Source organism: Notechis scutatus, chromosome 3 (assembly GCF_049901735.1).
Source record: "Notechis scutatus isolate UNSWTSFEM ecotype Mainland chromosome 3, rNotScu1.2, whole genome shotgun sequence".
Classification (NCBI taxonomy): Eukaryota; Metazoa; Chordata; class Lepidosauria; order Squamata; family Elapidae; genus Notechis; species Notechis scutatus.
In genome coordinates, this window is record NC_142011.1 from 35,175,826 (window position 1) to 35,203,081 (window position 27,256).

The following is a 27,256-nucleotide window of genomic DNA, read 5'->3' on the forward strand; positions in this document are numbered from 1 at the left end:
CTCCTACGTAGATTTTTTTCCCTTCTTTTATGACGCGGAGAATTGCACAACTTCTCGCGAGAGTCTTGACCACTCCATGGGAGAGAGCTCGCTTTTGGATGAGGTTTGATAAACGACGTACCGCTCCTGCGAGTTGTTGAATTGTTTTCTTCGAACACCTTCCTCGCGAGATACGCATTCTTCGCGAGAATTTCGTAGTACGCACCATCGATTTGCATGGAAATCTCGCGAGAGCCCGTGCAGCAAGGTCTGGGCATCCCCATAGCGGCAACACAGATCCTCCTACAAGCATCAGGACGCGGTGGGCGCCATTTCAGGGAGCAGTCGCCTTTGCTTAAGTGGAGTCCGTGTGTTTTTGTTACGAAGCTTCCTTGGCTTTGCTCGTACTGATTTTTCGAGGTCGTTCTTAGTCTAGCTTTTTTGCCTGCTGCTGTTGCTGAGATAATTTTTTCGCTTAAGGGCCAGCGCCCCTCTCCTTACGCGTATCCGGAGCCAGAGCAAGCAAACGACGTCCGTGGCAGTATCCCTCCGCCTCATAAACACCTGAGCCAGAGCGAGAGGCCGGCAGCGCAGGTAATAGCTTCCATATTTTTGACGGCTCTCTTTTATGAACTATTCGGGGGAAACGGCAGCGCGGGTTCTACAAGGCTAAAAGGTGTCTGCGTTAGGCCTTCTCGGTCGCGGGCCCATTTCTTTTTGTCTTTGATTTAATTCTGGTCTGGTCTGCCGGACTGGAAGTCCCAGCTCCTGTGAGGGGGTGGGGGGTGTACAGGCCTCTCTATGTGGTGCCCGGGGGTGGCGGGAGAAAACGAGGGAAGTCGGATGGTGTGGTTTAGTTTTGGAAATTGTTTTTATTTTCGCGCGGAAGGTTTCGTGGAATAGAGCTTTTCCTGAGTCTCATGATTATGATCGGGATATATTTCGCCACAAGATTCCTAACTATTTCTTTATTGCTTTAGATATTCTCGCGGGAAGGGCCTTAAAACTTCGCAGTGTGTGCTGTTGTGTATTAACGAAATGATGACCCGAGAGAATAAGGGCGCTTAGTAAAGAGCCATCGTAATAACTACTGGAAGGAGAGTAGAAAGTTTGTTTACTACTGTGGTATTTTTTTTGGGGGGGGGGAATAGTTATGGGGCCGAAGATGTTCAGGTGGGAGGGCAAAACGAACTTTCTACGGTATATATCTGCAGAGGTTAAATCCGTACACGTGGTTTGTTTCCCCCAAAATGTGTAGTTCCTTGTAGATGTTTTTAAATAAGTAAATGCATGCATTTTTTGCTTTTTGACAATTTGAAAATGTTTCACTCATGTAACAAGACCGTTTTTAGTAAAAAAAACAAACCCATCTTGCTTAAAAATTGTAGTTAACCCAGGCATGCTAAATCACAAACCAGTTTTAAATGCACAAAAGTTTATATACGGGCAAGGTCTCTTTAGAGAATTATACCTGAATTTGCTTGTGTGAATTGTAGATTACTGTGCTAAATCTTATGGTGGATTATGATCTGTTGAACTAGATATTGCTTCTGAAAATGCATTATCTAGATGGTTTTAATTAATTATTTGGATTCTACACTAAAATTACAATTTTTAGAAATGTTAAAATAGGCCTACAGTACTACATTACATTATGCATAAATACTGCCCTATATTGGAGTTCAAAGATAAATTTTAAAACTTCTCAAGCATTTAAGAGAAATATCAGTTATTCATGGAAATACAGGAAGGAAGGGATAGTTAAAAATGCTGGCTTTCGGTATAATAAAAACAGCATAGGAGAAAATCTAGCAGTATTATAAGTAGTATAAGACAGCATTAAATAATATGCTTGTAGAGAATAGTATGTCTTTTTCCCCAGATTGGGTTATAAATAATTTTAATAGAATGTGTAAGTTTAGAATGCAACTATTATAAATTGAATACTTTATCTGTTTTTGAAAATTAAAAAAATGATCTAGTCCAAACAGATCAATTAAAATATCCGAGGCTATATAATTAAAATTATCCAAGTAAACAGGAATATTAAAATATATAGATTTAGTTTCTTAACAAGGAAGTCATAACTCTGATAGTATTTGCTTAAAATGTTGCTAGGTTAAAATATAAATTATGACATATGTTACAGACACACAGAGCACATATATTTATTTTCCATCTATTAAAGATATACTGATCTGACCAGTTTTGCTTCTTGGCAATGGGGCCTTCATGATGTCTGTTAGATTACCTTATGGAACTTTTATATGGTCAAAGAGAAATAGAACAAATCTTTAGAGCATACTTTGTGTGTGTGTGGGGGGGGGGTTTAGTAAGTTCAGTTCTGTTCTTTCCATATATAAAATTGCAGATATTCCAATGCTGTTTTTGTTTGAGGATAGGTTTCCCTTAATGTGAGTTTGCTAAATTGTCTGGTGTCACAATTTGTTTAAAGTCACATTCTTCTATCCCATACTGTCTATTCACCATATTACTTAGGACAGTGCTGAAAAAGTGCAAGTGTACTTTATTTCAACCTAAAATGTAGCGTGAGAAGATCACAATTTGCTACGTGTACAAATATTAAAACCTAAGCAGCATTTTTCTGCAAATAGTTATATTTTCACCCAAATACCAAGCGCCTGGGGTATTTGTTAGATTTAGTTGCTAGCTTTCCAACAGATTTATGACCTTTGGATTCTTAAGTTGTGTTGCAATTTACTGATTTGTGTAGTCATATTCTTACTATCAAGTATACCAGTGTGAAATTATTTGCTACAGATTTAATCAATTGCTGGACATAATTTAAAAGTATCCCTAATTTTATTTCTATGACGCTTAGAAATGTTTTCTACATAGTATTACTTCTTTTTTCTTCCTATAGGGCTGTGAATGTTTAATGGGACATTCTGGATGATGATACTTAAATACAGGATTTTTGAAGATACTGCTTTCTACATAGCAGTAGCAGTTATATCTTCTGGTAGATATTTGTTTCAAAGATAGATAATGTATGAGCACAGTAGGTGATCGTATGAGACAGCTTTAATATTTTTTTCATTGCATTGGATTCTACATTTATTGAAAGTTTTCCTGAGAAATTCTCTGGACTCTTAAATGGCAAATTAATAGCAATATGCAGCTATTTGGGTCCAAAGTAGATATGAATCTTCAACTGTAAGAAGGCTTGCTGTACTTTTATATGGGGTTTGTGCCTTTTTATGGGCCTCACAATAGCCATACAGTCCAAGTAAAATAATATTTGTTTACTGAAACATGTTTTTTTCTGGTAGATGCCAATGAATACATTTCATGTTCCCACATTTCTTCAATTGTGTCGCTCACTTTGGATCCAAATAACTCCACAACACTGCAGATTTTATATAATAATTTTGATATATGTGTCATATGCATTTTTAGTTTTTGAAAAAAGGTGAAAAATGTTACAGCAATTGTTACAAATTGTTAACAGATGTTACAAGGGTTTGAAATGGCACATTATATAGGAGATCTGAATAGAAATATAATTGTAGCTGTAACGGAAGGCAGATCTCCTTTTCATATTTCCTGAATTCAATAATGAGCATGCATTTCATCACATATTCTGTCTTTACACTATTTTTCTCAAAATGTAGTAGTAAAAAGCAAGATAATATGCACATCTGTATTTCAATTTCCATACTTGGAAATTTCTTCTTTCATATATACAGTAATTGCCACTTGTAAGCTTTTCTATTTCACTGAAGTATTTGGTCATAATTGTTATGACATTTGGAAGCTTATATTACAAGTTTGCATTTGAGAATCTATACTAATTCCATACAAGTGGTTATTAAGATAGCTTGACTAATCTGTTTCGAATTTTTGACCCAAGGAGTCAATGATTCATGGCAGATTTCGGGGAATTAGGAAATCATCAAATTCATGAGGAACTTCCAATCTGAAGCTCTAATGAGCTTTTTTTTCCACCATAGGGATGTTTCTCCCACATCTTGGAGGTAAGGCAATAGCACCACACGAGTTACATTTGAAATAAATTTCAAGGAACTATTTTATATGAATAGATTCTTCAAGTAAGGAATCATTTAGACTTCACCAAAAGTGATAATGAACATTTTGTTTACTTAGAAAACATGTACCACCACCAAGAGCACAGTTTCACAAATTTTAGTGGTTTATCATACTTTATCATACTTTAAAAATCATCTACTTTCAATACAGGATTTCTACAGGCTGTTTAGGATCTGTATCCTTTGCATTGCTTGCCCATGATTAAAATTTAGGTTTGGTATGGAACAAAGAAGCTGACTCTATACCACAGTTGCAATATGAGCTATATGTAGCAATTTTGTGAAATCTGCATTGAGAAATTCAACAGTGGACTAAGATAATTTGTTGTTTTTTTAATAAATTGGTAATCACATTGAATAAACAATTTATTTTCTTAATCTACTTTTTGATTTTTTTCCCTAATCTTGTGGCTCCTTAAAATCAAATTCATTTCATTTTAAAAAGTTGTGTAGAGTATATATGAGGTACTTTCTAAAATAAGAACTGACTCATTCTTTGAGAGAAAAGTACTAAATACATGGATAAGTTCAGTTTAGCTGTACTTAGTGCATATTTCTAGAGCAAGGGTCTTCAAACTTGGCAAGTTTAAGACTTGTGGACTTCAACTCCCAGAATTCCTGAGGTAACATGACTGAAGGAGGAATTCTGGGAGTTGAAGGCCACAAGTCTTAAACTTGGCAAGTTTGAAGACCCCTGTTCTAGAGCAACATCCTTTGGAAATGTGGTACCACTAAATCTTAAATTGATCACAAATACAAAATTAGATTCTTGCCTAAAGGATCTTGTTATTTTTTTTCTAGGTGTCCTGAAAAATGGCTGATGATATTGATATTGAAGCAATGCTTGAAGCTCCCTTTAAGAAGGTGAGAAGATATGGTAACAAGTTTTTTAGCAATATTCATTTAGCATTATTCATGAAACTACTGCTGAACTATAAATTAACATCCCTGGAGCCCTCATGATTTATCTTATTGGACATGCATTACGTGTATCTTACCAGTAACTAAATGCTGTTAATGTAATTATATTGTGCAGTAGTTTCACTTCAGCGTGATGAATAAATGCCCATCTATCTCTCTTTGTAGACTTGCCTAACGATATCTCACCTCTACTCCCATGAATTCACCTTTGATTCCAGTGTGAACTGTCAATCATAAGGTAGTAATTGAGTGACGTATCGCTGTACCGTGGTCCCCCTAGGTAAAACGAACAAACGAACAAAAACACTCCTAAAAACTACCACCTCAATTTTGGTAGACCAAGAAGGTGAATGCAATGGTTTGGGCAAACAGCAGGGTTCCAAGAATAACATTTCCCCTAAGTTCATGACAAGCAAATCCTTAGTCTGCTTGTTAATGCAGGAGGAGTTACGGCTTTTTTATTATTTAAAGGATGGGTTATTAATCTTTTAGCAACACCAGACAGTAATCAAAGTGTTATGTGAAAGTTGTTTCCAAAATTCTTGGATCCCTGAATAGTTCACATCATAGTAGACATGAAAGATATTTTGAACTACGTTCATTGTGACAGTACTTTTTTATCTAGTAATTTCTTAGAAATCTTTAATTTACCTTTTCTGCGCTTCTGAGTACTGAGTACCTAGCTTCAGAACTAAATAGGGAGCAAGTATGTATAGATTTCACCAGATCTTCATAAAACTATGAAATTATGCATGCAGTAGCACTGGCTTCACAAATTTATAAATATATACATTTAAAACTTAATGTGCAGTTGAACTCATGGTGTAACTGGTGTGATAACTACAATAAACAACAGTAACTGTTAGTTGATTTTGGAGTATATTTAGTGCAGCTCTTCGGTATGAGATTTGGAAAAGTGTTGTAACCTTTTTAATGTTCATGTTTTAGTATTATGTAATTAGTACTTACATAAAATGTTGAAATGAATATAAATTGTAATGTTAAGTATATTGTATGCTAGTTTAACATGGATATTTTCCATGTAAACAGGTTTGGAAATAGGAAATATTTAGGCTGGACTGGTTGGATTTTTGATGAATGACTTGGGAGTCGACATTACTAAAGCAGTGTGAATCCCTGTTTGCTTCAGGGCGAGATGTGTGACAGAGGTGGCATCAAGCTCTTACAGTCCCAACCCTCCAACGAAAATGGGCGAAGATCTCAGGAATGGCATCGGTCACAGGAAATCGATAGTGGCTGGCTGCTAGCTTGGTCACTTGGGGCTTAGGCAGAAATATAGCCTTGGTATTGGTCAAAAGGGATTATAGCATATGAATGTGCTTTTAAACTTGATATTTCTTGTTTATATTTTATCATTTAACCACTTCAGTGCTGGAAACTGCAGGATGACTTTATTTCATTGTAAGAAAGTTTGTACAATTTAAATAATTTTTAAATAGTAATTTTCTATTCATAGTTGTATGACTTAAATGTAAGCAGCAAAGTGGTTAAAAAGTCTACCTTAATTAGTAGCATTCCATATTGAATATAAAGTTTAGTATTAAATTTTTGTTTTGTATTTTCTTATCCCTGTCCCCATTACCCTTTTGACCACTTGAAATGTTTCCACTTCGTCCTCATGATGTTCTTCTATCAACCCTGCTTAGGATGAGAACAAATTGAGCAGTGCCAATGGACATGAAGAGCGAACTAAGAAGTAAGTATTTGCTGGCTCTTTAAATATGTACTTTTGCTTAATAAAGCATTCTCATTTTTGATTGATAACTTTGGGTATCTAACCTCCCTTCTTCAGTTTTTGTAATTCACTTTTCAGGTTAAGATAGTAGGAAAAAAGTAGCAAGGGGTTTTGTATACATTTGAATATTTTCATTTTCACATACTTCCCAGCATTTGTCTCCCTTTCTCTCCAAAACAAAAGGCCATCTTTTCAGGATAGAAAACATTTACAATATAACATAAACTTAATTTCATTAAGCTAATTGAAGGGGGAGGATTGTCTCTTCAACTCAAACATATTTATATGTACATTTTACATAATTTAAATGATTACAAAATTATGTAAACGATATGAACATTGTCTGAAAAAGTCAAAATTCACATTTTGCGCTTGCATATGAAATTCACCAACTGAGTATCTGTTTAGAAAACAACTATTACAGTAATAATTTTATTGCTTTTTGATGTAATGGGATTATATTAATAACTCTTAACTTGAAATTATGATAGTCTTCTGACTTTCATAGTAGAGAGTTTAACTAACACCCATTCTCTTTTTGTAGGCTCCTTCAATTGTATATCTTTCTTCCAGGCCATATAACCATATTGGAATAAATGTTGCTTTATTTAAAAAAAACATATTTCTGTGCTTTAAAGATGAAGGGAAGCAGTTTACTAAATTTTTGTAGATGAATCTCCAGCTAAAGTAAACTGTTCTAATGTAGAAGTTCAGAATATAATAGAGTTTCTTACTCTTCAAAATATCATGGAATGGGTTTATTCCCAGTGTAGGCTAGTTTAGCTTCACTTTGAGAAATAATACACACAAACTAGTTTAAACAGGGCATTACTTATTTCATAATGTCGGTGTTATTACAGAAGGTATTAACTCAAATCCCAGTAGCTTGCCTATCTTCATTACAGCTTTTTATTTGTTAGATATTTTTTTTAATTTGGAGCTTAGCTGTTAAATTCAAGTTGCTAATGCATCTCTATTTACTCATCCTGTACACTGGGAAAGTCAAGGACCCAGTTCAGAAAGATAAGTAGCTTTGTGGCAGAGAAAAAGTAGTTATAATAATGGAGAAATACTGCCTTTTGTAGAGGCTAAAAATCTAAGTACTATTGCACCACATTTGTAGATTATACAAATCTGATCCAAAGTTCCTCCGTTCATACACCTCATACTTTGAATTAAGTTTATTCTTAAAATACGATTAACAGTGATAAATTATAAAACAGATTTGGCAATGCATTTGCAGACTTTGATCTCTGTAATTGTTTGATTTTATTCCTTTTATATTGCAATTTTATGTACAATATAATAAAAGCACGTTGCTTGAATTACACTTGAAGAGTAATTAATAAAGGACTCTGATTTGACCTTGTCATGTGAAATTGCCTAAATGTGAACAGCAGCCAATATTTAATTTTACCGTGTTACCTAATGGATGGTAGCATTTCCTTCTCCTATAACATAACTTTATTTGAAATGGGGGAACGTGTGGAGATTTGGGTATATATTTTCCTCTGTCAAAATGAGTGATTGGCAAGCTTGGACTCCAACTCTTAGAATTCCCCAGTCAGAAGAAATTGGTAGGGTTGAGAAACATTGGTCTAAACCATAATTGGTTTGTACAGGTAGTCCTCAATTTAAGACCACAATTGAGCCCAAATTATCTGTTGCTAAGCAAGACAGTTTTAAGTGTGTTTTGCCCCATTTTACGACCTTACTTGCCACAGTTAAGTGTATTTGTCTTTCCCATTGACTTCTAGTTGTCACAAAGTTGCAAAAGGTGGATCACATGTCCCTGGGATACTGCAACCTTCATAATTATGAACTAGTTGCCAAGCATCCAGATTTTGATCACATGACCATGGGGATGCTACAATAGTCGTGTGGAAAACGGTCATAAGTCACTTTTTTCATTGCGGTTGCAACTTTGGTCATTAAATAAATGATTGTAAGGTGAGGACTAATTGTATTTCCCTGCAGTTTTTATACTAGCTTGGTAAACTAGCATTGACTAGTTAAAATTCCTTTGTTTATTAAATATTACCTTGGCAGGAAGATGTTATGCAACTGTTTATTTTGAGTGGAGGAAAGTTTTTTCTTTTCCTTTGGAAAAATCAAAAGTAGGCCATTAAATTAACAGAAACTATTGATAATCTCTCCCATTAATTGTATAATTAGATCATAACTGTACTGAACTGAAGTTAAATGTTACCTTCAAAATGTTATCTTACGCTATTAAATTACAATAGTTTAAAGATAGTTTTATAATGTGTTTGCTTGCTTAAGGCCTTTTGTTCTGTGCCTTTGATGTTAAAAAGTCTTAGCATATTTAACCCTGTCATGTTTGATATACTATATAAACATAAGGGCTTTTTTTCTTTCGATTTTTGAAAATCAATTAAGTAAAATAATTGTTTTAGTTGTATTTTCTCAGGCACTCCCATTAGTTTTCCATTTAAGGGATAAACAATATCAGTTCCAGTTCTAGCAGTTCTGTAGTATATTTCCAATCTGTAAAGTGGTCAATAAAACTTTATTTCGCTTTCTTCCCCATATTTTAAATCCTCTTTAAAGGAAATTTTGTCTTAAATGTTTTATGTTGAATTGTCTGGTAAGTTGCTTTTACTGTGATAAGACAGAACACATATTTACATTTACTTACATAATATGCATTCATAGGCTTTGAAGGTGTATTTACTAAATTATTCTCTGTTCTTTAATATTTTTGTATTTTGCAATATCTCTTTTTGATAAATACTGTTCCTGTACATGATTCAATTAGATCTTTAAAAATACCTATATTGTAGGAAATAATTAAAGTAGTGTTGTTTTTAAATTGTGAAACTAAATTCAAGACAAGTGTTGCCAGAATGTGTGAAATTACTCCTAAAAAATGGAGTGAGGAAGGAAACTGGCATGCTATAAAGCACCAGCCTCCAAAAACTTTTTTATTTCCAAGCTGACCTTGAATACTAAGTAATCTGCACATGTTTCCTAGAAATAAAAAGGAATTTATAGCTGCAATCAATGCGGCTACCTACCCAAAAAAGAGAAAAAAATATTAGAATTGGTAATATCTGCAAAGAACTAGAGAGAATGGTAGGAAGCAACACACACTTTGATTTCCTGATAAAGGTGGTGGTTTGTGACAAGTCACACCCATTCTAGCAGCTCTCTCTGAACACTCATTGGCCTCAAAAGACTAGGGACATTTTTTTGGTAACCTTTTACCAATATATCTCCTTTCATGTGATTATGAGTTTTAATAAGCTTAAGTTTTCTTAGGATCAATATGAAAAAGATAAATTGCAACCTTGTTTGTATCATTGTGGTTTAAATTCCACCTCATTAGAAAAAAAATACTATAGAAACCTTCTGTTTAAGCAATGAATGTACATGTTATAAATTGTATAAAAGAACCAGAACCTTTGGTAGAGAATATATAGTTCAAAATTGGTGACACTGCAGTCTACGTAACTTAAAGATTTTTTTTTTTTTGCCATCTGGCAGAATATTAGCTTTGCTTGGCATCTCCATTATGATTAATTATTTAACTTGCTGGAAGTCAAATGCATGTATTTGGATCAAGGCTTTCTATTGAAAAAAAATAGCTCTGATTGCCTTTGTACTAACTACAAAATTAAAGAAGTAGTTTTTTCTTGTAAAATGGCAGTGTCAAAGGGAGATGGATGATTGAGCCACCTTCTATAAAACCAGTATTGTAGTATAAGAATGCTTTCCCTGCATTATGGGATGAAATGGCAACAAGTAAAACTGGGCACAATGCATTTAATGATTGCATTAGTGATGGAAGTCCCAGTACTGACTGGTTGTAAGTCAAGGTTTACCTACAGTTCTTAGAGAGCTTATGGGCCCTGCAAAGACCACATAAAGTAATAGATTAATACAAGTTGTTGCTTTATAGTCATTTAATATATGGGTTTGTGATTGAATACACCTTCCATGGCAACTGTAGTATGAGAGTGCTTATATGTCTCAAAATTCCAAATAAAATAATCCCCAAAGTTTGGAACTATATATCATTTTTGAAAAGGGTTGTGGACCACACAGAGTAGCTATGAGCCATCACAATATGTAGTCATTGAGGATCTTCTACAGTGTTTTCATGGTTTTTAGGTTTTAAATTATGATACATATGTTTCACAAATGTTAAAAAACACTGCTATTACAAGCAGTTTTAATCAGTCACAGGGAGCTTTAGGACCACAGCATGGGATTTGGGTTCTCTGTGTCTTAATGTAGAAGCTTTTTCATGGGGTTGAATAGATGTAATAAATCTTACGAAATGTTTAGCACATTAGATTATGTATAGCATAAGTCAATAATTGACTTAAACTACTGTTTAAAAATTTAGTACAGGTAGTCTTTGACTTCAGACCACTATTGAGCCTAAAATTTATGTTGCTAAGTGAGACAATTAAGTGAGTTTTGCCCCATTTTACGTTTTTTTTATCCAGAGTTAAGTGAATCATTGTGGTTGTTAAGTTAGTAACACGGTTAATTTAATCTGTCTTTTCTTAACTGCACTTTCTGACTCTGCTGGTCAGAAAGTTACAAAATATGACACAACTATCATAAATATGAACCAGTTGCCAAGCAGCCAAATTTTGAACAGGTGACCGTGGGGATGCTGCAATGGTCATAAGTGTGAAAAAAGTCAGAAGTCATTTTTTTCAGGGCCATTGTAACTTTGAACAATCACTAAATGAACTGTTGTAAGTCAAGGACTACCTGTATTAACATTTTAAAGCAGCAGTTCTCAATTTTTTGGGCACCAGGGACTGGTTCCATTGAGAGAGGTTTTTCCACGGACCAGAGGAGGGCATCGTTTCATGTGCTGCCCGCATCCCACGGATAGGGCTTTCCTTGTTTGCATGGACAGGTTTCTGGCATACCACGGATTGGTGCTGATCCATGGACTGGAAGTTGGGAACCCCTGTTTTAAAGCACTAAAATAAGATGAAGTGCTATTTTTTGTTTGCACTTTTGTTCTATATTGTTTGACCTCGAACAGAACACATTGTTTATTTGGTCAAACCATATTTCATTTGGATGGGGAAATACAGACTTTACCTCAGACTAAGGAAGATGGAGTGGGTCTTGGTTTTGGGTTACTTGTGGGAGTGGCTGTTTCCTGTTGTATTTACTCTTCTAATAGCTCTCACAGGAAAAGGATGCTATTCCCCCAGAGCAGATCTGGACATTTTATGGCCTTCGGGCCACAACCAGCCCTTTCGCTGCCCCTGTCCAGTTGCACCAGTTGGAAGTTAGAAAATAAAATGTAAGCAGACATGCCACAGAGGGCAGGAAAAGAAGCCAAATGCGTTCCTTTAGTCAGCTGGTGAGAGAAACAACTTCTCTGCGTCTATGGCAGAAGAGCAGCAGCCAAGGGTGAGGCAAGGCTCTGCGTGTCGTCCTCTATCAACGTGGGCGCCGGTAGCGGAATTAAGTTCAGCCTATTGATTTGGCCCTCCACAATAGTCCAAATTTCTTTTGTGTGTGTGTGTGTGTGTTTCTTCAAAATTTTATTTCAATTTAAATTAAGGGGCCAGCCAGATCTTCTAATAAGAAATGCATTCATTTGAAGAAATGCTTTCATGGAAGTAAATTTACAATTGTACACATTTAGGGGGGGACCCCCCCAAAAAGTCACATTAAATAACTTTTAGTAATATCTTTAAGCCTTCACACAGATAAGAAACCATTTCCAGTACAATAGTTTTTAATATGAATAGCACATCAAATGGTCTTAAATACAACTTTTTTGTTGAAAGCCAACATTCCAAGGATTAATGTTTTTTAAAGTATAGTCCCATGCCAAATAATAGAGAAGCAAAATCAATATTCAGATCCATCTTTTAACTTTCATATATCTATTTTGATAGATGTGTGTGTATACACACACATACATACACATATACACAGAGAGAGAGAGACAACTTTTAGCATGTCTATTTTTTTTCTAAAAGTGGAAGCCTTATGCATAATGGAGAATAACTTGCCGCCTAATATTTTGTTGTCTTAGCTATACTAAACCAAAATATAAAAAAGGACAGAGTACTGTACTGATCTATATTACCACCTCCATAGTTGTTTTTGCCTGTCTATATAAATGGTTCAATAGAGCATTATGATTTTTTTCAGCAGATATTACAGATTAATTTCCAAAAGACAAATGGCTTATGACTGCTGAAAGAAACATAGGTATATATCCAACATTATCAGAATCCTATTTGCTGGACTTTATTCCAATTTCCATCATGAAGGCTTTAACAATTAACTAAAATGTCAATCAGCAAATTAATAATTTGTAAAATAATTTAACCATATAGATGCTAGAAAACACTAAATAATTGTATAGCATTTTCAGTCAGATTCAGTCGTGGAATTTGAACTATCATACTCCCAATTCAAAAAGTTCGCTGGTTGTGATCTCAGTCTCCTATTATGAATAGATAAGATTTTGATAACATACTTTAGATATATCTAGCATTTTGTTATGATCACAGTAACAAAAAGTGGTGCAAAATCAGTCTTTAAAAAAATACTGATAGTTTGCAGCATTAAGGAACAGAATATTGACACTAGGATAGTTATGAAAATTATGGTTGTTGAAGGGAAAATATAAATTAAATACAATACAACTATTATACTAATGATATGAAAAGAGAGGTTCTCTTTATACCCACATTTATACCCACAGTCCAAATTTCTTATGTGGACCCTTGGGAAAAATTAATTGCCAACTCTAGCCCCAGAGGTTAGACTTGCTGTGATTTTGCTGAATTTTCATAAAACCTTGAAAACCGGCTTTGTTATTGAGCCTTAAATCTCAGCTATGTGGTTGAGCATGTATCACGGTTGTATTAACTGTTGGTTATTTTTTTAATCTTGCCTACTGTATATGTTGGAAATGTATTTTTGTGTTTGCTGGGAGCATGATGCCACTCACTGAGCGTGGCCAATTGGATGGGTGGGGCCAGCTTGACATCACTTCTCTAACTGCTGGCACATTTCCTCTTTACACTGGGTAGCCCGGGTCAAAGTGACGCGGGTAGACCTGGTTGAAGCGATGCAGGCTGGATCCGGTCCACAGGCCTTGAGTTTGACACCCTGCCTTATATCATTCCAGCCAAGTGGCTGTCCAATCTCTTCTTAAAAGTCTCTAGGGATGGAGCAGCCACAACTTCTGAAGACAAGCTATTCCACTGGTATCTCTCTGTCATCTCCATTGAGGCGTTTATAAAACATACACTCTGCATTCATATTGAAGTTTGTATTCATAAAGTTAAATTTAGCAGTATTTGGAGGTAATCTAACCAATATTTGTTAGTAAAATGATGCATTTTATATAACACATACTTAACAGTAGGAGTTAAAAAAAACCTGATTTTGATCTAGATAATTATGAGTCAAGGAAACATTAGTGGTGGTTGATTAACTCTTCATGGAAAACATTTCCCAGTCCATTAAAGCAAAATATATGGGAAGGTATTTCTAATGTGAGGACACTAAGCTATTGAATGAATTTGTGGGTATAAGAAGATCTAAAGTAATTTATATAAATCAAATAACTTACCTCAATTTTGGTTCACATTTCTCACGTAATGCTCTTCTGCTAGGTTGGAAACAGCCCTTCTGTGTGGAAGAGGCTTTCCTCTAGTGGAAGGGCTCCTTTGGATCCAAGCCACTGGCTCCAGTGGCCACTTGGAACATATCTAACAATACACAGGCAGTGGAATGAAAAACCACTGTCATTAAATGAACAATGCAGATACAGTTATGAAGCTGAATTTCCTAGAAAGGAACTTGGTAGGTATAATTATTTGTAATTTTTAAAACTCTTTTGTGACTGAGAAAACTTTCTAGTAAGGAAATAGAAATGTAAAGATTAAAGCAGCAATATATTCACTTGGTTTGAAATATGTTTTTCACATAAATGGCTTTGCTTTTAACCTTAAATATGTTTCTTAATTGTGAGATTTACATGTAGTTGTATAATTGATTGCTATTATATTCATTAAAATATTGTGTAATATTTATTTAAAATTGACAAATATTTTCCAAGTCACCTAATTTTATATCATATGGCCTAATGTTAATTTTTTTCCTCTTTGAAAATATAACTGATTTTTAAAAATCTGTCCTGTTCAGGAGGAAAAAAAGCAAGAGCAGAAGTCGTAGTCATGATAGGAAGAGAAGCCGAAGCAAGGACCGCAAACGAAGCCGTGAACGTGAGAGAAAGAAAAGCAAGAGTCGAGAAAGAAAGCGCAGTAGAAGTAAAGAACGGAGACGCAGCCGTTCAAGAAGCAGAGAACGTCGATTCAGAGGCCGTTACAGAAGTCCCTAGTATGTTGTATGAAATTATTATTTTAGGTTTCTTTAAGAGTAAATAAATAGTAAAACTTTTAGCTTGAGAATTTTAGAAACTTCAGTTGTAATACAATTTCCTCAGCATGACAGTTTTATTTCACAACCATTCAATATAATGGTTATGATACTAATAAGAATATATCTCTTAATGATAAATGTCAAACAGAATGATAAAGGCGGTACATAACACTGCTTTTTTCTTTAATCCTAGTTCTGGTCCCAAGTTCAATAGTGCCATGAGAGGAAAAATTGGCTTGCCGCACAGCATGAAAATAAGGTTTTGTCTTACTTTCTTTAATGAGGGATTTAATGGTTTATATTGATATTTTTTCCCTTCATAATTCTGTACATGTTTTTTTTACAGCAGACGTCGATCTAGGAGCAAAAGTCCTTTCAGAAAAGACAAGAGCCCTGTAAGGTAGGGATTTGAATCTTGCTTAATGTTGAAATTTCCATAATATATTGAATGTTCTACATATTTACATTCTACACTGATTTCTCATTAAAAATTCTGTTCTGTGTGATTGCCTGCCCTTGCAGTGTATGTGGATTTATGTTTATAAAGACACTGCTAGAAATTAGACATACTGTTTAGAGTGTAGAGCTAATTGGCAGTGGGATTCTTCTGGACTGGTGTTGCTAATATGCATATGTGTGTATATTTTAGAAAAGCAGATTAGAAAACTTTTGCTGAAGATAGGAGATCAATTAATATACATCAGAGTTAAAATTATTTTTTATAATGCTGTAAACAAAAATAGATGAGGTGCCTATACTTAAAATATATTTCCACTGAAACTTCAGGCATCCCTTAGTCACAGGTGTTTGGGTTAATGATAGCCAGAATTTCTTGTTATATCCAGTTCCTTATTCCATACTATTATTTGTCTTTTCATATGCATATTTTGCATGTTGAATATTTATTGAATTTATAGGGCACTCACGTCAACTGAGCAGTATATAAGTTTAAAGCATATTCAATACAATGAAAGCAAAATGAGCTAATTGACCAGCATCTTAATACATTTCCCACAGAGAGCACATAGTTCCAAGTGGAGGCCGAAGTGATCCTGATTCTGAAAGGGGGAGGGTAGATCTTGTGCTTTGAAACAAGGGGTACTTTCCCCCCGTCTTATAAAAGCATGTTTAATGAATCTTTATTTGTGTTTGAATGTAAGTGATCTTAATAATATAAAAATGAAATCTGGTCAAGTTAGCTTGTTTAAATGTGTTCATATTGATATATCAATAACAATTATTGTTTTTCAGAGAGCCTATTGATAATCTTACTCCAGAGGAACGGGATGCTCGAACAGTATTCTGTATGCAGCTTGCGGCAAGAATTAGGCCAAGAGACCTGGAAGAATTTTTCTCTACTGTAGGAAAGGTGTGATATGAAGAATTCTTGACAGTTCTTTTAATATCTTCTGGGTTCTGAGATTTTTATTTTATTTTATTTATTATTAAATTTCTACATCACCCATCTCACCTAAGTGACTTTGGGCAGTTTACAACAGCATAATAAAACCATATTAATACATGAATTAAAACTGTTTAAAAAGTTAAAATGGGCTAAAATGTGCAAGTGAAGATAAATCAGGTTAAAAATTAAAAGATTAGGAAATTAACATGGCAGCAGAAGAGTCCTTGGACCACAAGCCATTCCCAGGACTGCATCCTACATCTATGTATAGGAGAAGGAATGGCAGAAGCTGGTGGCAGAGTCAAAAGAAGAATCACCTTAAAGTGATTGTGTAGTCACAAACCGACCAAGTCTTTTCTTGAATTCTGTTGGCCTTTATCACCAAGATAGTGCGAACCATATATTCCTGTGCATGGAGATCATTAGAAATAAATCAATTTAATTGGAACTTCATTTGTGGTCCTGATGTTTCGTGCCTGACACCATGCTAATTGAAAAGCCTGGTCTTAACATTCTTCTAGAAAACCAGAAGAGTAGTGGCTCACCTCACCTCTGGGGTAGGATGTTCCATAGGGTGGGAGCAGCAGCTGAGAAGTTCTTTCTCCTAGATACCATTAATTGAAAATACTTGACTGACAGGACATACAGCATACCCTCCCTGCTTGACCTGATGGCACAGGTTGATATAATCGACAGACGGTTTCTCAGGTATTCTGGTCCTATACCTTGAAGGGCTTTAAAGGTGATAACTAATACCTTGAATTGAATTGAACCCAGAAGAAAACTAGCATTCAGTGCTCCTCATTTACATGTGCCACTCTAGGGGCGCACAAACTGCTCATGTTGCATTCTACACCAGTTGCAGCTTCTGAATACTTTTCAAGGATAGCCTCACATAGAGCACATTATACTTGTCTACCTGGGAAGCGAGTAGGGGCATGAGTGACTGACAGAATAGCTTTCCAGGAAAGTGCATAGCTGGTGTACAACCTGAAGTTGAGCAAAGACCCTCCTAGGCATGGCAGCCATCTGCTCCTTCAGCAGAAGTCATGAGTCCAGGAAGATTACGGACTGGGTTTTTGTCTAGAGCAGTGCTACCCTATGCAAACCCAAAGATAGTAAACTCCCAGGTACAGAGGAGCTACCTATCCATAGCCAGTCTGTTTTAACAGGGTTCAGTTGAAGCCTGTTGTCCCCTACCCAGCCTCTTAAAGCCTCTCCACAAAACTTATTAGCTCCCGACACCAGAACCTACCCAAAAGGATGATGGTATCAAAGGCAGTAAGATGTCAAGAAGAGCTGGAATGGAGAGGTCATCCAAAAGCTTCTGTCCCATATCTAGGCCTGAATCTGTCCCTTAAAAAGAGAAGGTGGGAAACTCAGTAAAAGTTGTCCAAAATGGTGGGATCCAGTGCCGTCCTCTTGAGAAAATTAAAAAGTCTTCTATATATCAAAATGTTTGTTCTATATATAAACTAGCTTGTATGATTTAACTGTTACGATATGACTTTTACTCGAACACGATTCTCCATTGTATGCATACAATATATATTGTGTACTCTTGGAAGCTCCCTGATGTGCATATACAATGCAAAATAGATAAGTTTTCTTATGTGAATGGAATCTCCCGTTAAAATCTCAGAAAACTAAGTAATCATGTATCAGATATGAAAATTTCAGATAGTGGTTTGATTTTATGTATAAAAGTATATAGTAAATCCATTAAAGGTTTCAACTACATAAAACAATACTTCATTTTTTCCCTAGGTCCGTGATGTACGCATGATATCAGATAGAAATTCAAGACGTTCAAAAGGAATCGCATATGTAGAATTTGTTGATGTCAGCTCAGTTCCTTTGGCCATTGGATTAACTGGCCAGCGAGTGTTGGGAGTACCAATTATTGTACAAGCATCTCAGGTAAATTTGACATGAATTACTTTCTTAGTGCTAATCTGATAAAACTGATTCCTTGTTGACGATATTGCTTAGTGTGTTGTTTCTATATAGTCAACTATATAGTGTGTTGTTTCTATATAGTCAACTATATATTAAAACTAATAGTATTATTTTCATGATTATTCAAAACCTTAATTGAAACACCAGCTGCCTGTTATGATTGATAGGAATAGTTCGTGAGATCCTACATTACATCATACATGCAAATTGTTGGAGATGTCACTGATACTTTTAATCCTTTTCCATCTTGCTGATAATATCCAGTAGATCTGGCTTAACATTCTAGATTTTGTGTGAAATAAGATTATGAAAGAACAGGTGGTTTCCAGTCTCTTTAGAAGAGACGAGGCACTGACGTATTTTGAAGACAACATGAGTAAATCAATTTTTTATTTGGAGGAAGTAAAGAGTCAAAGGTTTTTGGAAAATTATGTATTCTGAAATTGAGTTTAGGTTAATGTTGCAGTAGACATTACTCTGTGCAACTTCTCAATATGAAAGACAAAGATACTGTATATACTCGAGTATAAGCCTAGTTTTTCAGCCCATTTTTTGTGCTGAAAAAATCCCCCTCGGCTTATACTCGAGTCAGATTCCCTCTGAAAAAAAATGGTGTGGAGTCGCGGCCTCCGGCGGCAGCGACTCCCAACAGCCCAGCCGGGAAGGGAAAGGCAAAAGCGCTTTGCCTTTCCCTTCCCGAGGCGGCGGGACTGGGGCCGCGCGGCGGTAGTGACTCCTGACTCAGGGGGCCTCCGAGGGAGGGGAAGAGAGTGACTCCTGCCTCCCGCTGTCATCATCATCTTCTTCTTTTGGGTTAGTGAATCAATTAAACCTTTCATGATAGTGAGATCGTTTCCCAAATTAATTATTTTTATTTTTGAAATTTACCAGTAGCTGCTGCATTTCCCACCCTCGGCTTATACTCGAGTCAATAAGTTTTCCCAGTTTTTTTGTGTAAAATTAGGTGCCTCGGCTTATATTCGGGTCGACTTATACTCGAGTATATACGGTAATACTTTACAGTTAGTTTTTATTTTTAACTTTTGATGCCAAGCAAATAAGACTTTTTATATGACAAAATTTTTAGCAGAAAATAGAACAAAATCTTATAAGTAAAATAAAAGTATCCGCTGTGTTAGATCTCGGATAGCTCTCAAATATAAATGTACATAGCTTATATAACTGAGAAAGATTTGGATTTTGCACATACATAGGAATGTATTCTGGTAGAATGCAGCATAGCTTATACTACTGTGTATAATAATCTAATATTTCCTGTGTGTGTGTATATATATATATATGTATATATATTTTAGGCAGAGAAGAACAGAGCAGCAGCAATGGCTAATAACTTACAAAAGGGAAGTGCAGGCCCCATGAGACTCTATGTAGGCTCATTACATTTCAATATAACTGAAGATATGCTTCGTGGAATCTTTGAACCATTTGGCCGGGTAAGATTTTTTCAATACAATATCTCTCTACTTAATATTCAATACAAATTAGTATCTTTGTGCTTAAAAATCCTCTTATAGTATCATAATTTTTCATGTAATACAAACTCATTATAGAGCCAAGACAGTCTAGGGCTCAATATTGAAATACAATAGAGTAGGGACCGAATGTTCCATGTGAGAGGGAATGTGTTTATAAATCATGGACTTTTCTTGTGGTCCAAGTATCGTTAACTTCTAATGCAGAGAACCTTTCTTCTCTTATTATTTGAACTCAACGGGAACATTGAAAGAAAGTTCCTTGAAATAGCTCGGTATCTGTTTTATAAGTGATTACAGATACTTGAGGTTAGGCCCAGAAGCCCATTTGGTTACCAGTTGAGCAACTACAGTGCTAGTGTTCTACAGTAGTTACTAAAATTAGTAATCAGACTGCTATGCTCTGTATTAGCTGCAGCGCCCAAAACATCTTCAAACAGTCCCAAACAGAACACATTGAAAATGTGTTTTTATAGGATTAGTAGAATTTTAGCATCAGAACAACTCAGAGATATAAAGCTGAAATAGTGATAGGTGTAAGCTTAATAAATGAAAATAGAAAATTTAACATGTTCTTATTAAATCTGGAATTATACTGTATATGTTTAAAAGGTGACTTTCTGAAAATTTAAATTAAGATCTTTAAAAATTGATCCTATAAGCTGATAAATTGAGGTAATTTTATAATCTATTTGATTATGGTTTTATTGGTCAAAATTAGCACACTAAATTGAGTGTATGCACAATTAAAGTAATTAATATAATGGGGTTGGGGGCCCCTGCTATAGCTGATTGGAATTCAAAGAATCTAAAATGGCTCCAAATAAATGGTTACTCCATCTTTTACTATTCCTGGAATATATTATTAGGAAGAATAAAAGGCAATATTGGAGGAGTCCATCAGTATTTGAAACTTTAAAAAAACTGTTTAACTTTCACCCTACATTTAAATATATATATTTAATACTAATGGGTAGCCTTGATCTTTTGCAGATTGAAAGCATTCAGCTAATGATGGACAGTGAAACTGGGAGGTCCAAAGGATATGGATTTATTACTGTAAGTTTATATAGTTGACATATATGGACTGGGAGACAATAAAGTAACTCATGGTTACAATGATAGTGCAATAATTATCAATCATAACTAGGAAATAATTTCAATGCATATAAGAAATAGCTTTTATAGTGCATAATATGTATGTAGCCCATTGTATTTTAAATGGGTGCAGCATATGTTCTTGAACAGAAATCTATCATGCCTCCCGTCAATTTTTTAAATTGATATTGAGATTAATCTACATGGTGTCTCCCATGATTTTAGTCTTTTTTTCTGCATGCTGCTATGAAGTACAACAGCATAAAAATATTAGCATAAGAAGTCCTCACTGATGCCATATCTAGCTATTGTTGAAAATTATGATGGATGGCACTGAAAAAGAAATGTTATGAACATTTCTTGCATTTAACTATTGCAGCATCCCCATGATTGCGATCACCATTTGCACACTTTACAGCTGGTATCCAATACACAAAGTTAATGGAGAAGCCGGCAAAATCAAAAGTCACAGTCATATAATATCTCGCTTAACAACCTCATTGCTTAGTCCCAACTGTGGTCAAGCAAAGACTAGATGTAATAAATGTGTAAACAGACATAAATGTTTTCATCTCTTTTCACCCCTTTTATACCCTTGTTTGTTCTTTAGGCCACCTGTATTAGTTTTTTATCTAAATCAGGGGTGTCAAACTCACGTCATCACTGTTGTATTGGGACTTTTCCCCTCTACTAAAGTGGGTGTGATTGGGGCATGATGCATCTGGCCCACGGGCTGGGAGTTTGACAGCCCTGATCGAAATTAAATTAGGCAACGTGCTATAACAGTTGTTTCAAATGATAATTTTATATATTTATTTCAGTTTTCAGACTCAGAATGTGCTAAAAAGGCCTTGGAACAATTAAACGGATTTGAACTGGCAGGTAGGCCAATGAAAGTAGGACATGTGACCGAACGTACAGATGCATCCAGTGCTAGTTCATTTTTGGACAATGATGAATTGGAAAGGACTGGAATTGATTTGGGAACAACTGGTCGTCTTCAGTTGATGGCAAGGCTTGCCGAGGGTAAGTGAATTAATGTGTACTATATGTTTCTTCCTAACCCTAATGCTTCATGAGTTTGCGTGACATCCTTGCTTCTTTCTTTCAGTATCTAACATTTTGTCATATTTTTCAGTATTTCAATGAAATGAAGAGTTTATTATAATTTTCATAGTGGATTTAAACACAATCACACTTATTCTGAAAACTTTATAGTTAAAAGTAGATCCCAAAAAGGATTCAGTGGTTGTTTTTTTATTCCAGGTACTGGTTTGCAAATTCCTCCAGCTGCCCAACAAGCACTGCAAATGAGTGGATCATTAGCATTTAGTGCTGTAGCAGGTAAAATTAATTTTTAAATTGTTGTGTGGATGTTATTCTAGAAAAAAAAACTTTAAATAACAGTTTTGTGTGCTTTTTCTTGGAAGCAGGCACCCCTTTTCTAAGGTGTTTTTCTTTTGCCAAGATATCCATCATGAATTCATAGAATGAAAAAGTTACTTCAGGCTAGGACAGCAACTTGGATTGGAATTGCTGTCACTAAATGATGCAGCTGCAAAGTGAGATGTCCTGTGATTGTACTGCTTAGCAACAGCAGTTCTGGTTGCTGTCATTAAGCAAGGATTGCACAGCTGTTAATTGAAGACCTCTCATGACCATGACTTCCTGCCCATTTTCCCTTGCCCACTTTCCCATTGACTTTGCTTGTGGGAAACTAGCAGGGGATGTTACAAATTGTGATTGTATGACTGGCTCACTGCTAAATGGGAGCGGGGCACGATGCCTGGATCACAATCACATGACCATAGGGATATTGCAATGGCCAGAACTCCCAGGGACTGGTCGTGACTACTTGTTCAGCATCATTTAAGTTTGAATGGTCACCGAATGGCCATAAGTAGAAGACCACCTGTACATAACATTTTCTATTGAGTATGAAGTCTCTTCTGAAGATGTAATTATATTAAAATTTTCCGATGTTCTTTTTCAGATTTACAGACAAGACTTTCTCAGCAAAGTGAAGGTGAGATTCAATTTGAATATTGTACACCATTTAAGAACTGGTCACCCACAATTCCATTAGCTTGTTGCCATTTATTAGAAGTTATCTCAGGATTTCAAATATTCTCTTGCTTGTATTGGATAAGGAAAAGAAAAAGCATTTATCCTATTTTTCCAGTTAAAGGTTAAAAATATGAGAACATTATAATTATTTGTGTCTTGCCTTCCTAATTTTTGCAACATGGACAAATATATACAACATGTTTTCCTCCTATTGCCCTACATCTTCCTCCTATTGTCCTAGTCACTGATATATTCAGGAAAACCAAACATTTGTAAGACAGCCCATGGATCACCTCAATAATATTCCAATATACAAGCAATGTATCAGAATATGCCAAGTACTTGCTTGTTTTATTGATTATTAATTAGTTGATAGCATCAATGTACCAAAATAAAATGGATGCAAATATATAAAGATAAAAATACAGTTAAATAAGTTAATTAATATTAGTTTCACATTATCCTAGTTTGATCTATTAGAAGACTTCTCAGTTGGACAGTCTTAACTATAAACTTGATCTTGCTGGTAACAGCTGGAGAAAATAAAAAACTAGAATGCAAGAGGTTCAATAGTTGTTTCCAAGATTCTGCTTAAACATTTTCTTGGCTGATCTTAAGTAATGAATTGATAAGCCATATTGCAAAATAATTTTGATATATGTGACGTATTAGTCTGTTCCTCTAAAGCAGGGGTGTCAAACTGGCAGCCCATGGGCCAAATGTGTCACATGCAGGCCATGCCCACCCTGGCTCCACAAAAACAAAAAAAACATTGTGATAAGTCACGAGACACAACCGAGTTAGATACTTATGCTGTAAAATATTATTTTGGATAATCTGCCAGATTAGAAAAAAACCTCCCACCAACAATTTCAATCTTTAATTATAGAACAATTTTGTATAGGCTAAGCGTGTTTCAGTTCTAACTGCAGAATCTGGAGTGTACTCGTCCCCTTCCCAGATTTGTTATTGAGTAAGAGGCTTTTAGTAGATTCTGTAATTCTGCTATTTTTATTAATACTGGTGCTTTTGCCTTATAAATCTTTAAATTAGTATGCTGCAGAGTTATAATTCATTAATTTAAGTACAATTTCTGAATTGGCCATGACAATTTTTTAAAAAGCTTGTCTAAGTTAGTAAAAGCCATCTCTAATTAAGGGGAGAAATCAATTTGTTTTATGGACTACCCATCAGTCACCCATTCCCTCAAAATGAACCATCTACATCTAACGGAAAATGCAATTAACCATACAAAAAGAGCAGAAGTGCTAAATAATTCCTGGAAACTGGCACTTACAGGAGCTATCAATAGATCAGTTGAACTAGATAACATCCATGATTCAAATCTTACATAACAGACTAAGCCTCTGAGGCTAGTCAGAATAGACCTAACAGTTTCCAGCTTTGCTGAAATACAAAGCAGAATGTGGAAAAATAATATTGCCCCTTTGGTATCAAAAACACTGTTAGATTTGTATGTGCTTGCAGAGAAAGAATTTTGAAAACATTGTGATTTACAGAGTCACATAATGAACTCATGTTCACTGCTACATTTACCTTTTATGGCTGTGAAATTTTGTTCTTTCAGATCCTACTTGTAACTGAATGCATTGTCAAGTTTTAGTTGCCAAGTTGTTACACAGAGATGAGATTAAATGTTGATCTTTTAATTATCCAATTATTGGTTTAGCAGTATGTTGCAAGGGCTCCTTTTGGGGGGCAATGTCTTCACTGATAGTACTTTTGCCTTTTGGGTTATAGACTCCTTTCAGGGTTAGTTTTGTGGATTCAGGATTAAAGTATTTGCTTATGAGGAATTGCATTTCATAACAGAATTATATTGTATGTTATATATATTTAAAGCTGATACATAAACCAAAATAAAAATGACCGAAAAATCATGCTATGTTTTCTTTTTCAGCCTTAGCTGCAGCTGCTTCTGTACAACCACTTGCAACACAATGCTTTCAGCTGTCCAATATGTTTAACCCTCAAACGTAAGTTAACCTGATGCAGTTTTCTAAAATTTTCTCTATTTGGTATAAAGACATAAGTTTATTGCCTTGTTTACTTATTCTGCAGTGAAGAAGAAGCTGCCTGGGATACAGAAATTAAAGATGATGTGATTGAAGAATGTAACAAGCATGGAGGTGTTGTCCACATTTATGTTGACAAAAATTCAACTCAGGTATGTTTTTAAAAAACATCTATAATGATAGCATTATGGTCGGGCCCTTTAAAGTTTTATTTAAAAGTTCATGCTGTTAATATATGCAATGTGTGGATTCATTTTTCACTGCTTTTTAACTAAAGTATTCTAACATGAAGTGAAACAAACATTCATTTGCTTGTGCTTTGTGCCACTTCAATATATAAACAATTCCCACTTCTCGTAATTAAGACACAAATGTAATAAAATAGTACACAACTTAATATCATTATGACTGCCACCTCCTCAGGATTGGGAACAGTGAAATCACACATCAATTTCATCTACAAAAGCCTTCCAGATGGAGAGATAATACAGTTCTAAGTGCTTTATAGTTTTATAGTGATAACTAGCACCTTAAATTACATCTGGAACTTTACTTGGCAACCAATGCAGCTCTCCCGATGGTAGCACAAATACAGCCTGGGCCCACACAGTATGTAGCTGTTGCATTTTGAACTGTTTATAGCCATTGAATAATCATCAAAAGCAACCTATGTAGACTAGAGTTGCAAAAATCTAGATATGAAGAAGTCATGACTGTCAACAAACCTCTAATTTTAAAAAAAGATACCATAAATCTAGAGCTTTGATCATGGCTCCCACCTAATCTTCCAGCAGGAGCTGTGAGTCCAGGAGAACACTGCATGACCCTATCTAGAAGTCAGAGAGTTAAGGCTTTTGAATCAACAGCCACTCTGAGATTAAGTCTAAGCCAGTTTCTTCCCATTCAGACATCAGGATAGAATTTTATTCACATCTAATGCTTAACCTGGAGCAGAGATGTATGTCTAGGGATCATCAATGGATGGATATCCCAAAGGCAACTAGACTTTCTTTGTTTTTCCTTGAAGATGTTTCATTTTTCATCCAAGAACCTTCAGTTCTAAAGAAACTTGGATTAGAAGCAAAATGTCTTCAAGGAAAAACAAAGAAAGTCCAGTTGCCTTTTGGGACAACCATGACTGGATGACAGAATCTCCATAGACATGTACTGATGGATAATTTTTCCCAATAGCTTCATGTAAATATTGGTGAACTCTTCATCAGGACAAGGGGTGATAGTATCTGCTTGACATGATGTGGTGATAGTGTTGGTGCACCTCTTTCCTCTTTTAATATTTCCCTGAGTTTTTAAAAACTTTTTAATGAAGGCAGTACATCAAAATCTCTGTTATTACTTGGAGGCATTGAGGAATCTGGTAAGGAAACTGTTTATGGACTGTCTAGTAAATACTGATTTTTTATACTTCAGGGCAACGTGTATGTCAAATGCCCTTCAATAGCTGCAGCAATTGCAGCTGTCAATGCATTACATGGAAGATGGTTTGCAGGTAAGTCAATATTTACCATATTGTCATAATATAGTATGGCTAAATATGACAAATAGATATAGATTAGAGATGGAAAATTTGCTCTTCCAGATGCATCTTCCATCCTCCATTAGCAGTATCTGCCCTACTATCACCAATTCCTTTGGGAAAGGAGCGGGAGTCTATAGGAAAAGGTATTCTTAACTGGTGAATGCTTCTTAGAATGATGTAAAAGTACATTCCCCAAATTTGGTTTTCAGTGTTTTCAACTCTTAACCATATGGCAACTGACACATACTGTCAGGAGCCAATGGAAATTGCATTCCAAAACTTTTTTTTTAAAGAAACATACAAAAATATTTAATGTGATTTCTGCTAGGCGGTAGTTTGAGATGATAAGTTGAAAATTCCAAATTTAAGAGAGTTAACAAAAGTAATAAGGAATTGATTTGAAGAGTGTATCTGATCATGCCTATTTTGTATCATTTCTCTTGTTTGTGACAAATGGCCCTAAGGAAATTTAGTTGATAAGGCAGAAAGGAAATATTTCCCATTTTTCCTATGGCTGAGACTTGGA

At 35.2% G+C, this 27,256-nt stretch overlaps 1 protein-coding gene and 1 long non-coding RNA gene across 11 annotated transcripts in view; both read left to right on the forward strand.

Moving 5' to 3' along the window:
• Positions 1-269: 269 nt before the first annotated feature.
• RBM39 (RNA binding motif protein 39) overlaps positions 270-27,256 on the forward strand; it is a 28,377-nt gene continuing 1,390 nt past the window's right edge. Inside the window, exons 1-18 of one of the 10 annotated variants that reach the window (XM_087959487.1) lie at positions 270-573; positions 960-1,087; positions 2,864-2,962; positions 4,851-4,913; positions 6,638-6,687; positions 14,899-15,093; positions 15,329-15,394; positions 15,482-15,535; positions 16,387-16,504; positions 18,308-18,460; positions 19,816-19,953; positions 20,986-21,051; positions 21,912-22,116; positions 22,357-22,434; positions 23,084-23,116; positions 25,079-25,154; positions 25,240-25,345; positions 26,622-26,700. In XM_087959487.1, the coding sequence (XP_087815613.1) occupies positions 4,863-4,913; positions 6,638-6,687; positions 14,899-15,093; positions 15,329-15,394; positions 15,482-15,535; positions 16,387-16,504; positions 18,308-18,460; positions 19,816-19,953; positions 20,986-21,051; positions 21,912-22,116; positions 22,357-22,434; positions 23,084-23,116; positions 25,079-25,154; positions 25,240-25,345; positions 26,622-26,700 (1,468 nt within the window). In that variant the 5' untranslated portion in view covers positions 270-573; positions 960-1,087; positions 2,864-2,962; positions 4,851-4,862. Of the gene's footprint in view, positions 574-959; positions 1,088-2,863; positions 2,963-4,850; positions 4,914-5,135; positions 5,209-6,637; positions 6,692-14,419; positions 14,561-14,898; positions 15,094-15,328; positions 15,395-15,481; positions 15,536-16,386; positions 16,505-18,307; positions 18,461-19,815; positions 19,954-20,985; positions 21,052-21,911; positions 22,117-22,356; positions 22,435-23,083; positions 23,117-25,078; positions 25,155-25,239; positions 25,346-26,621; positions 26,701-27,256 lie in introns of those variants that run through there. The other 9 variants (XM_087959488.1, XM_026685190.2, XM_026685192.2 and 6 more) reach the window with 9 other exon arrangements.
• Positions 8,540-14,557, forward strand: LOC148131136 (uncharacterized). The gene is made up of 2 exons (XR_015748475.1): positions 8,540-8,676; positions 14,367-14,557. It is a non-coding gene; the product is annotated as an uncharacterized LOC148131136 (long non-coding RNA).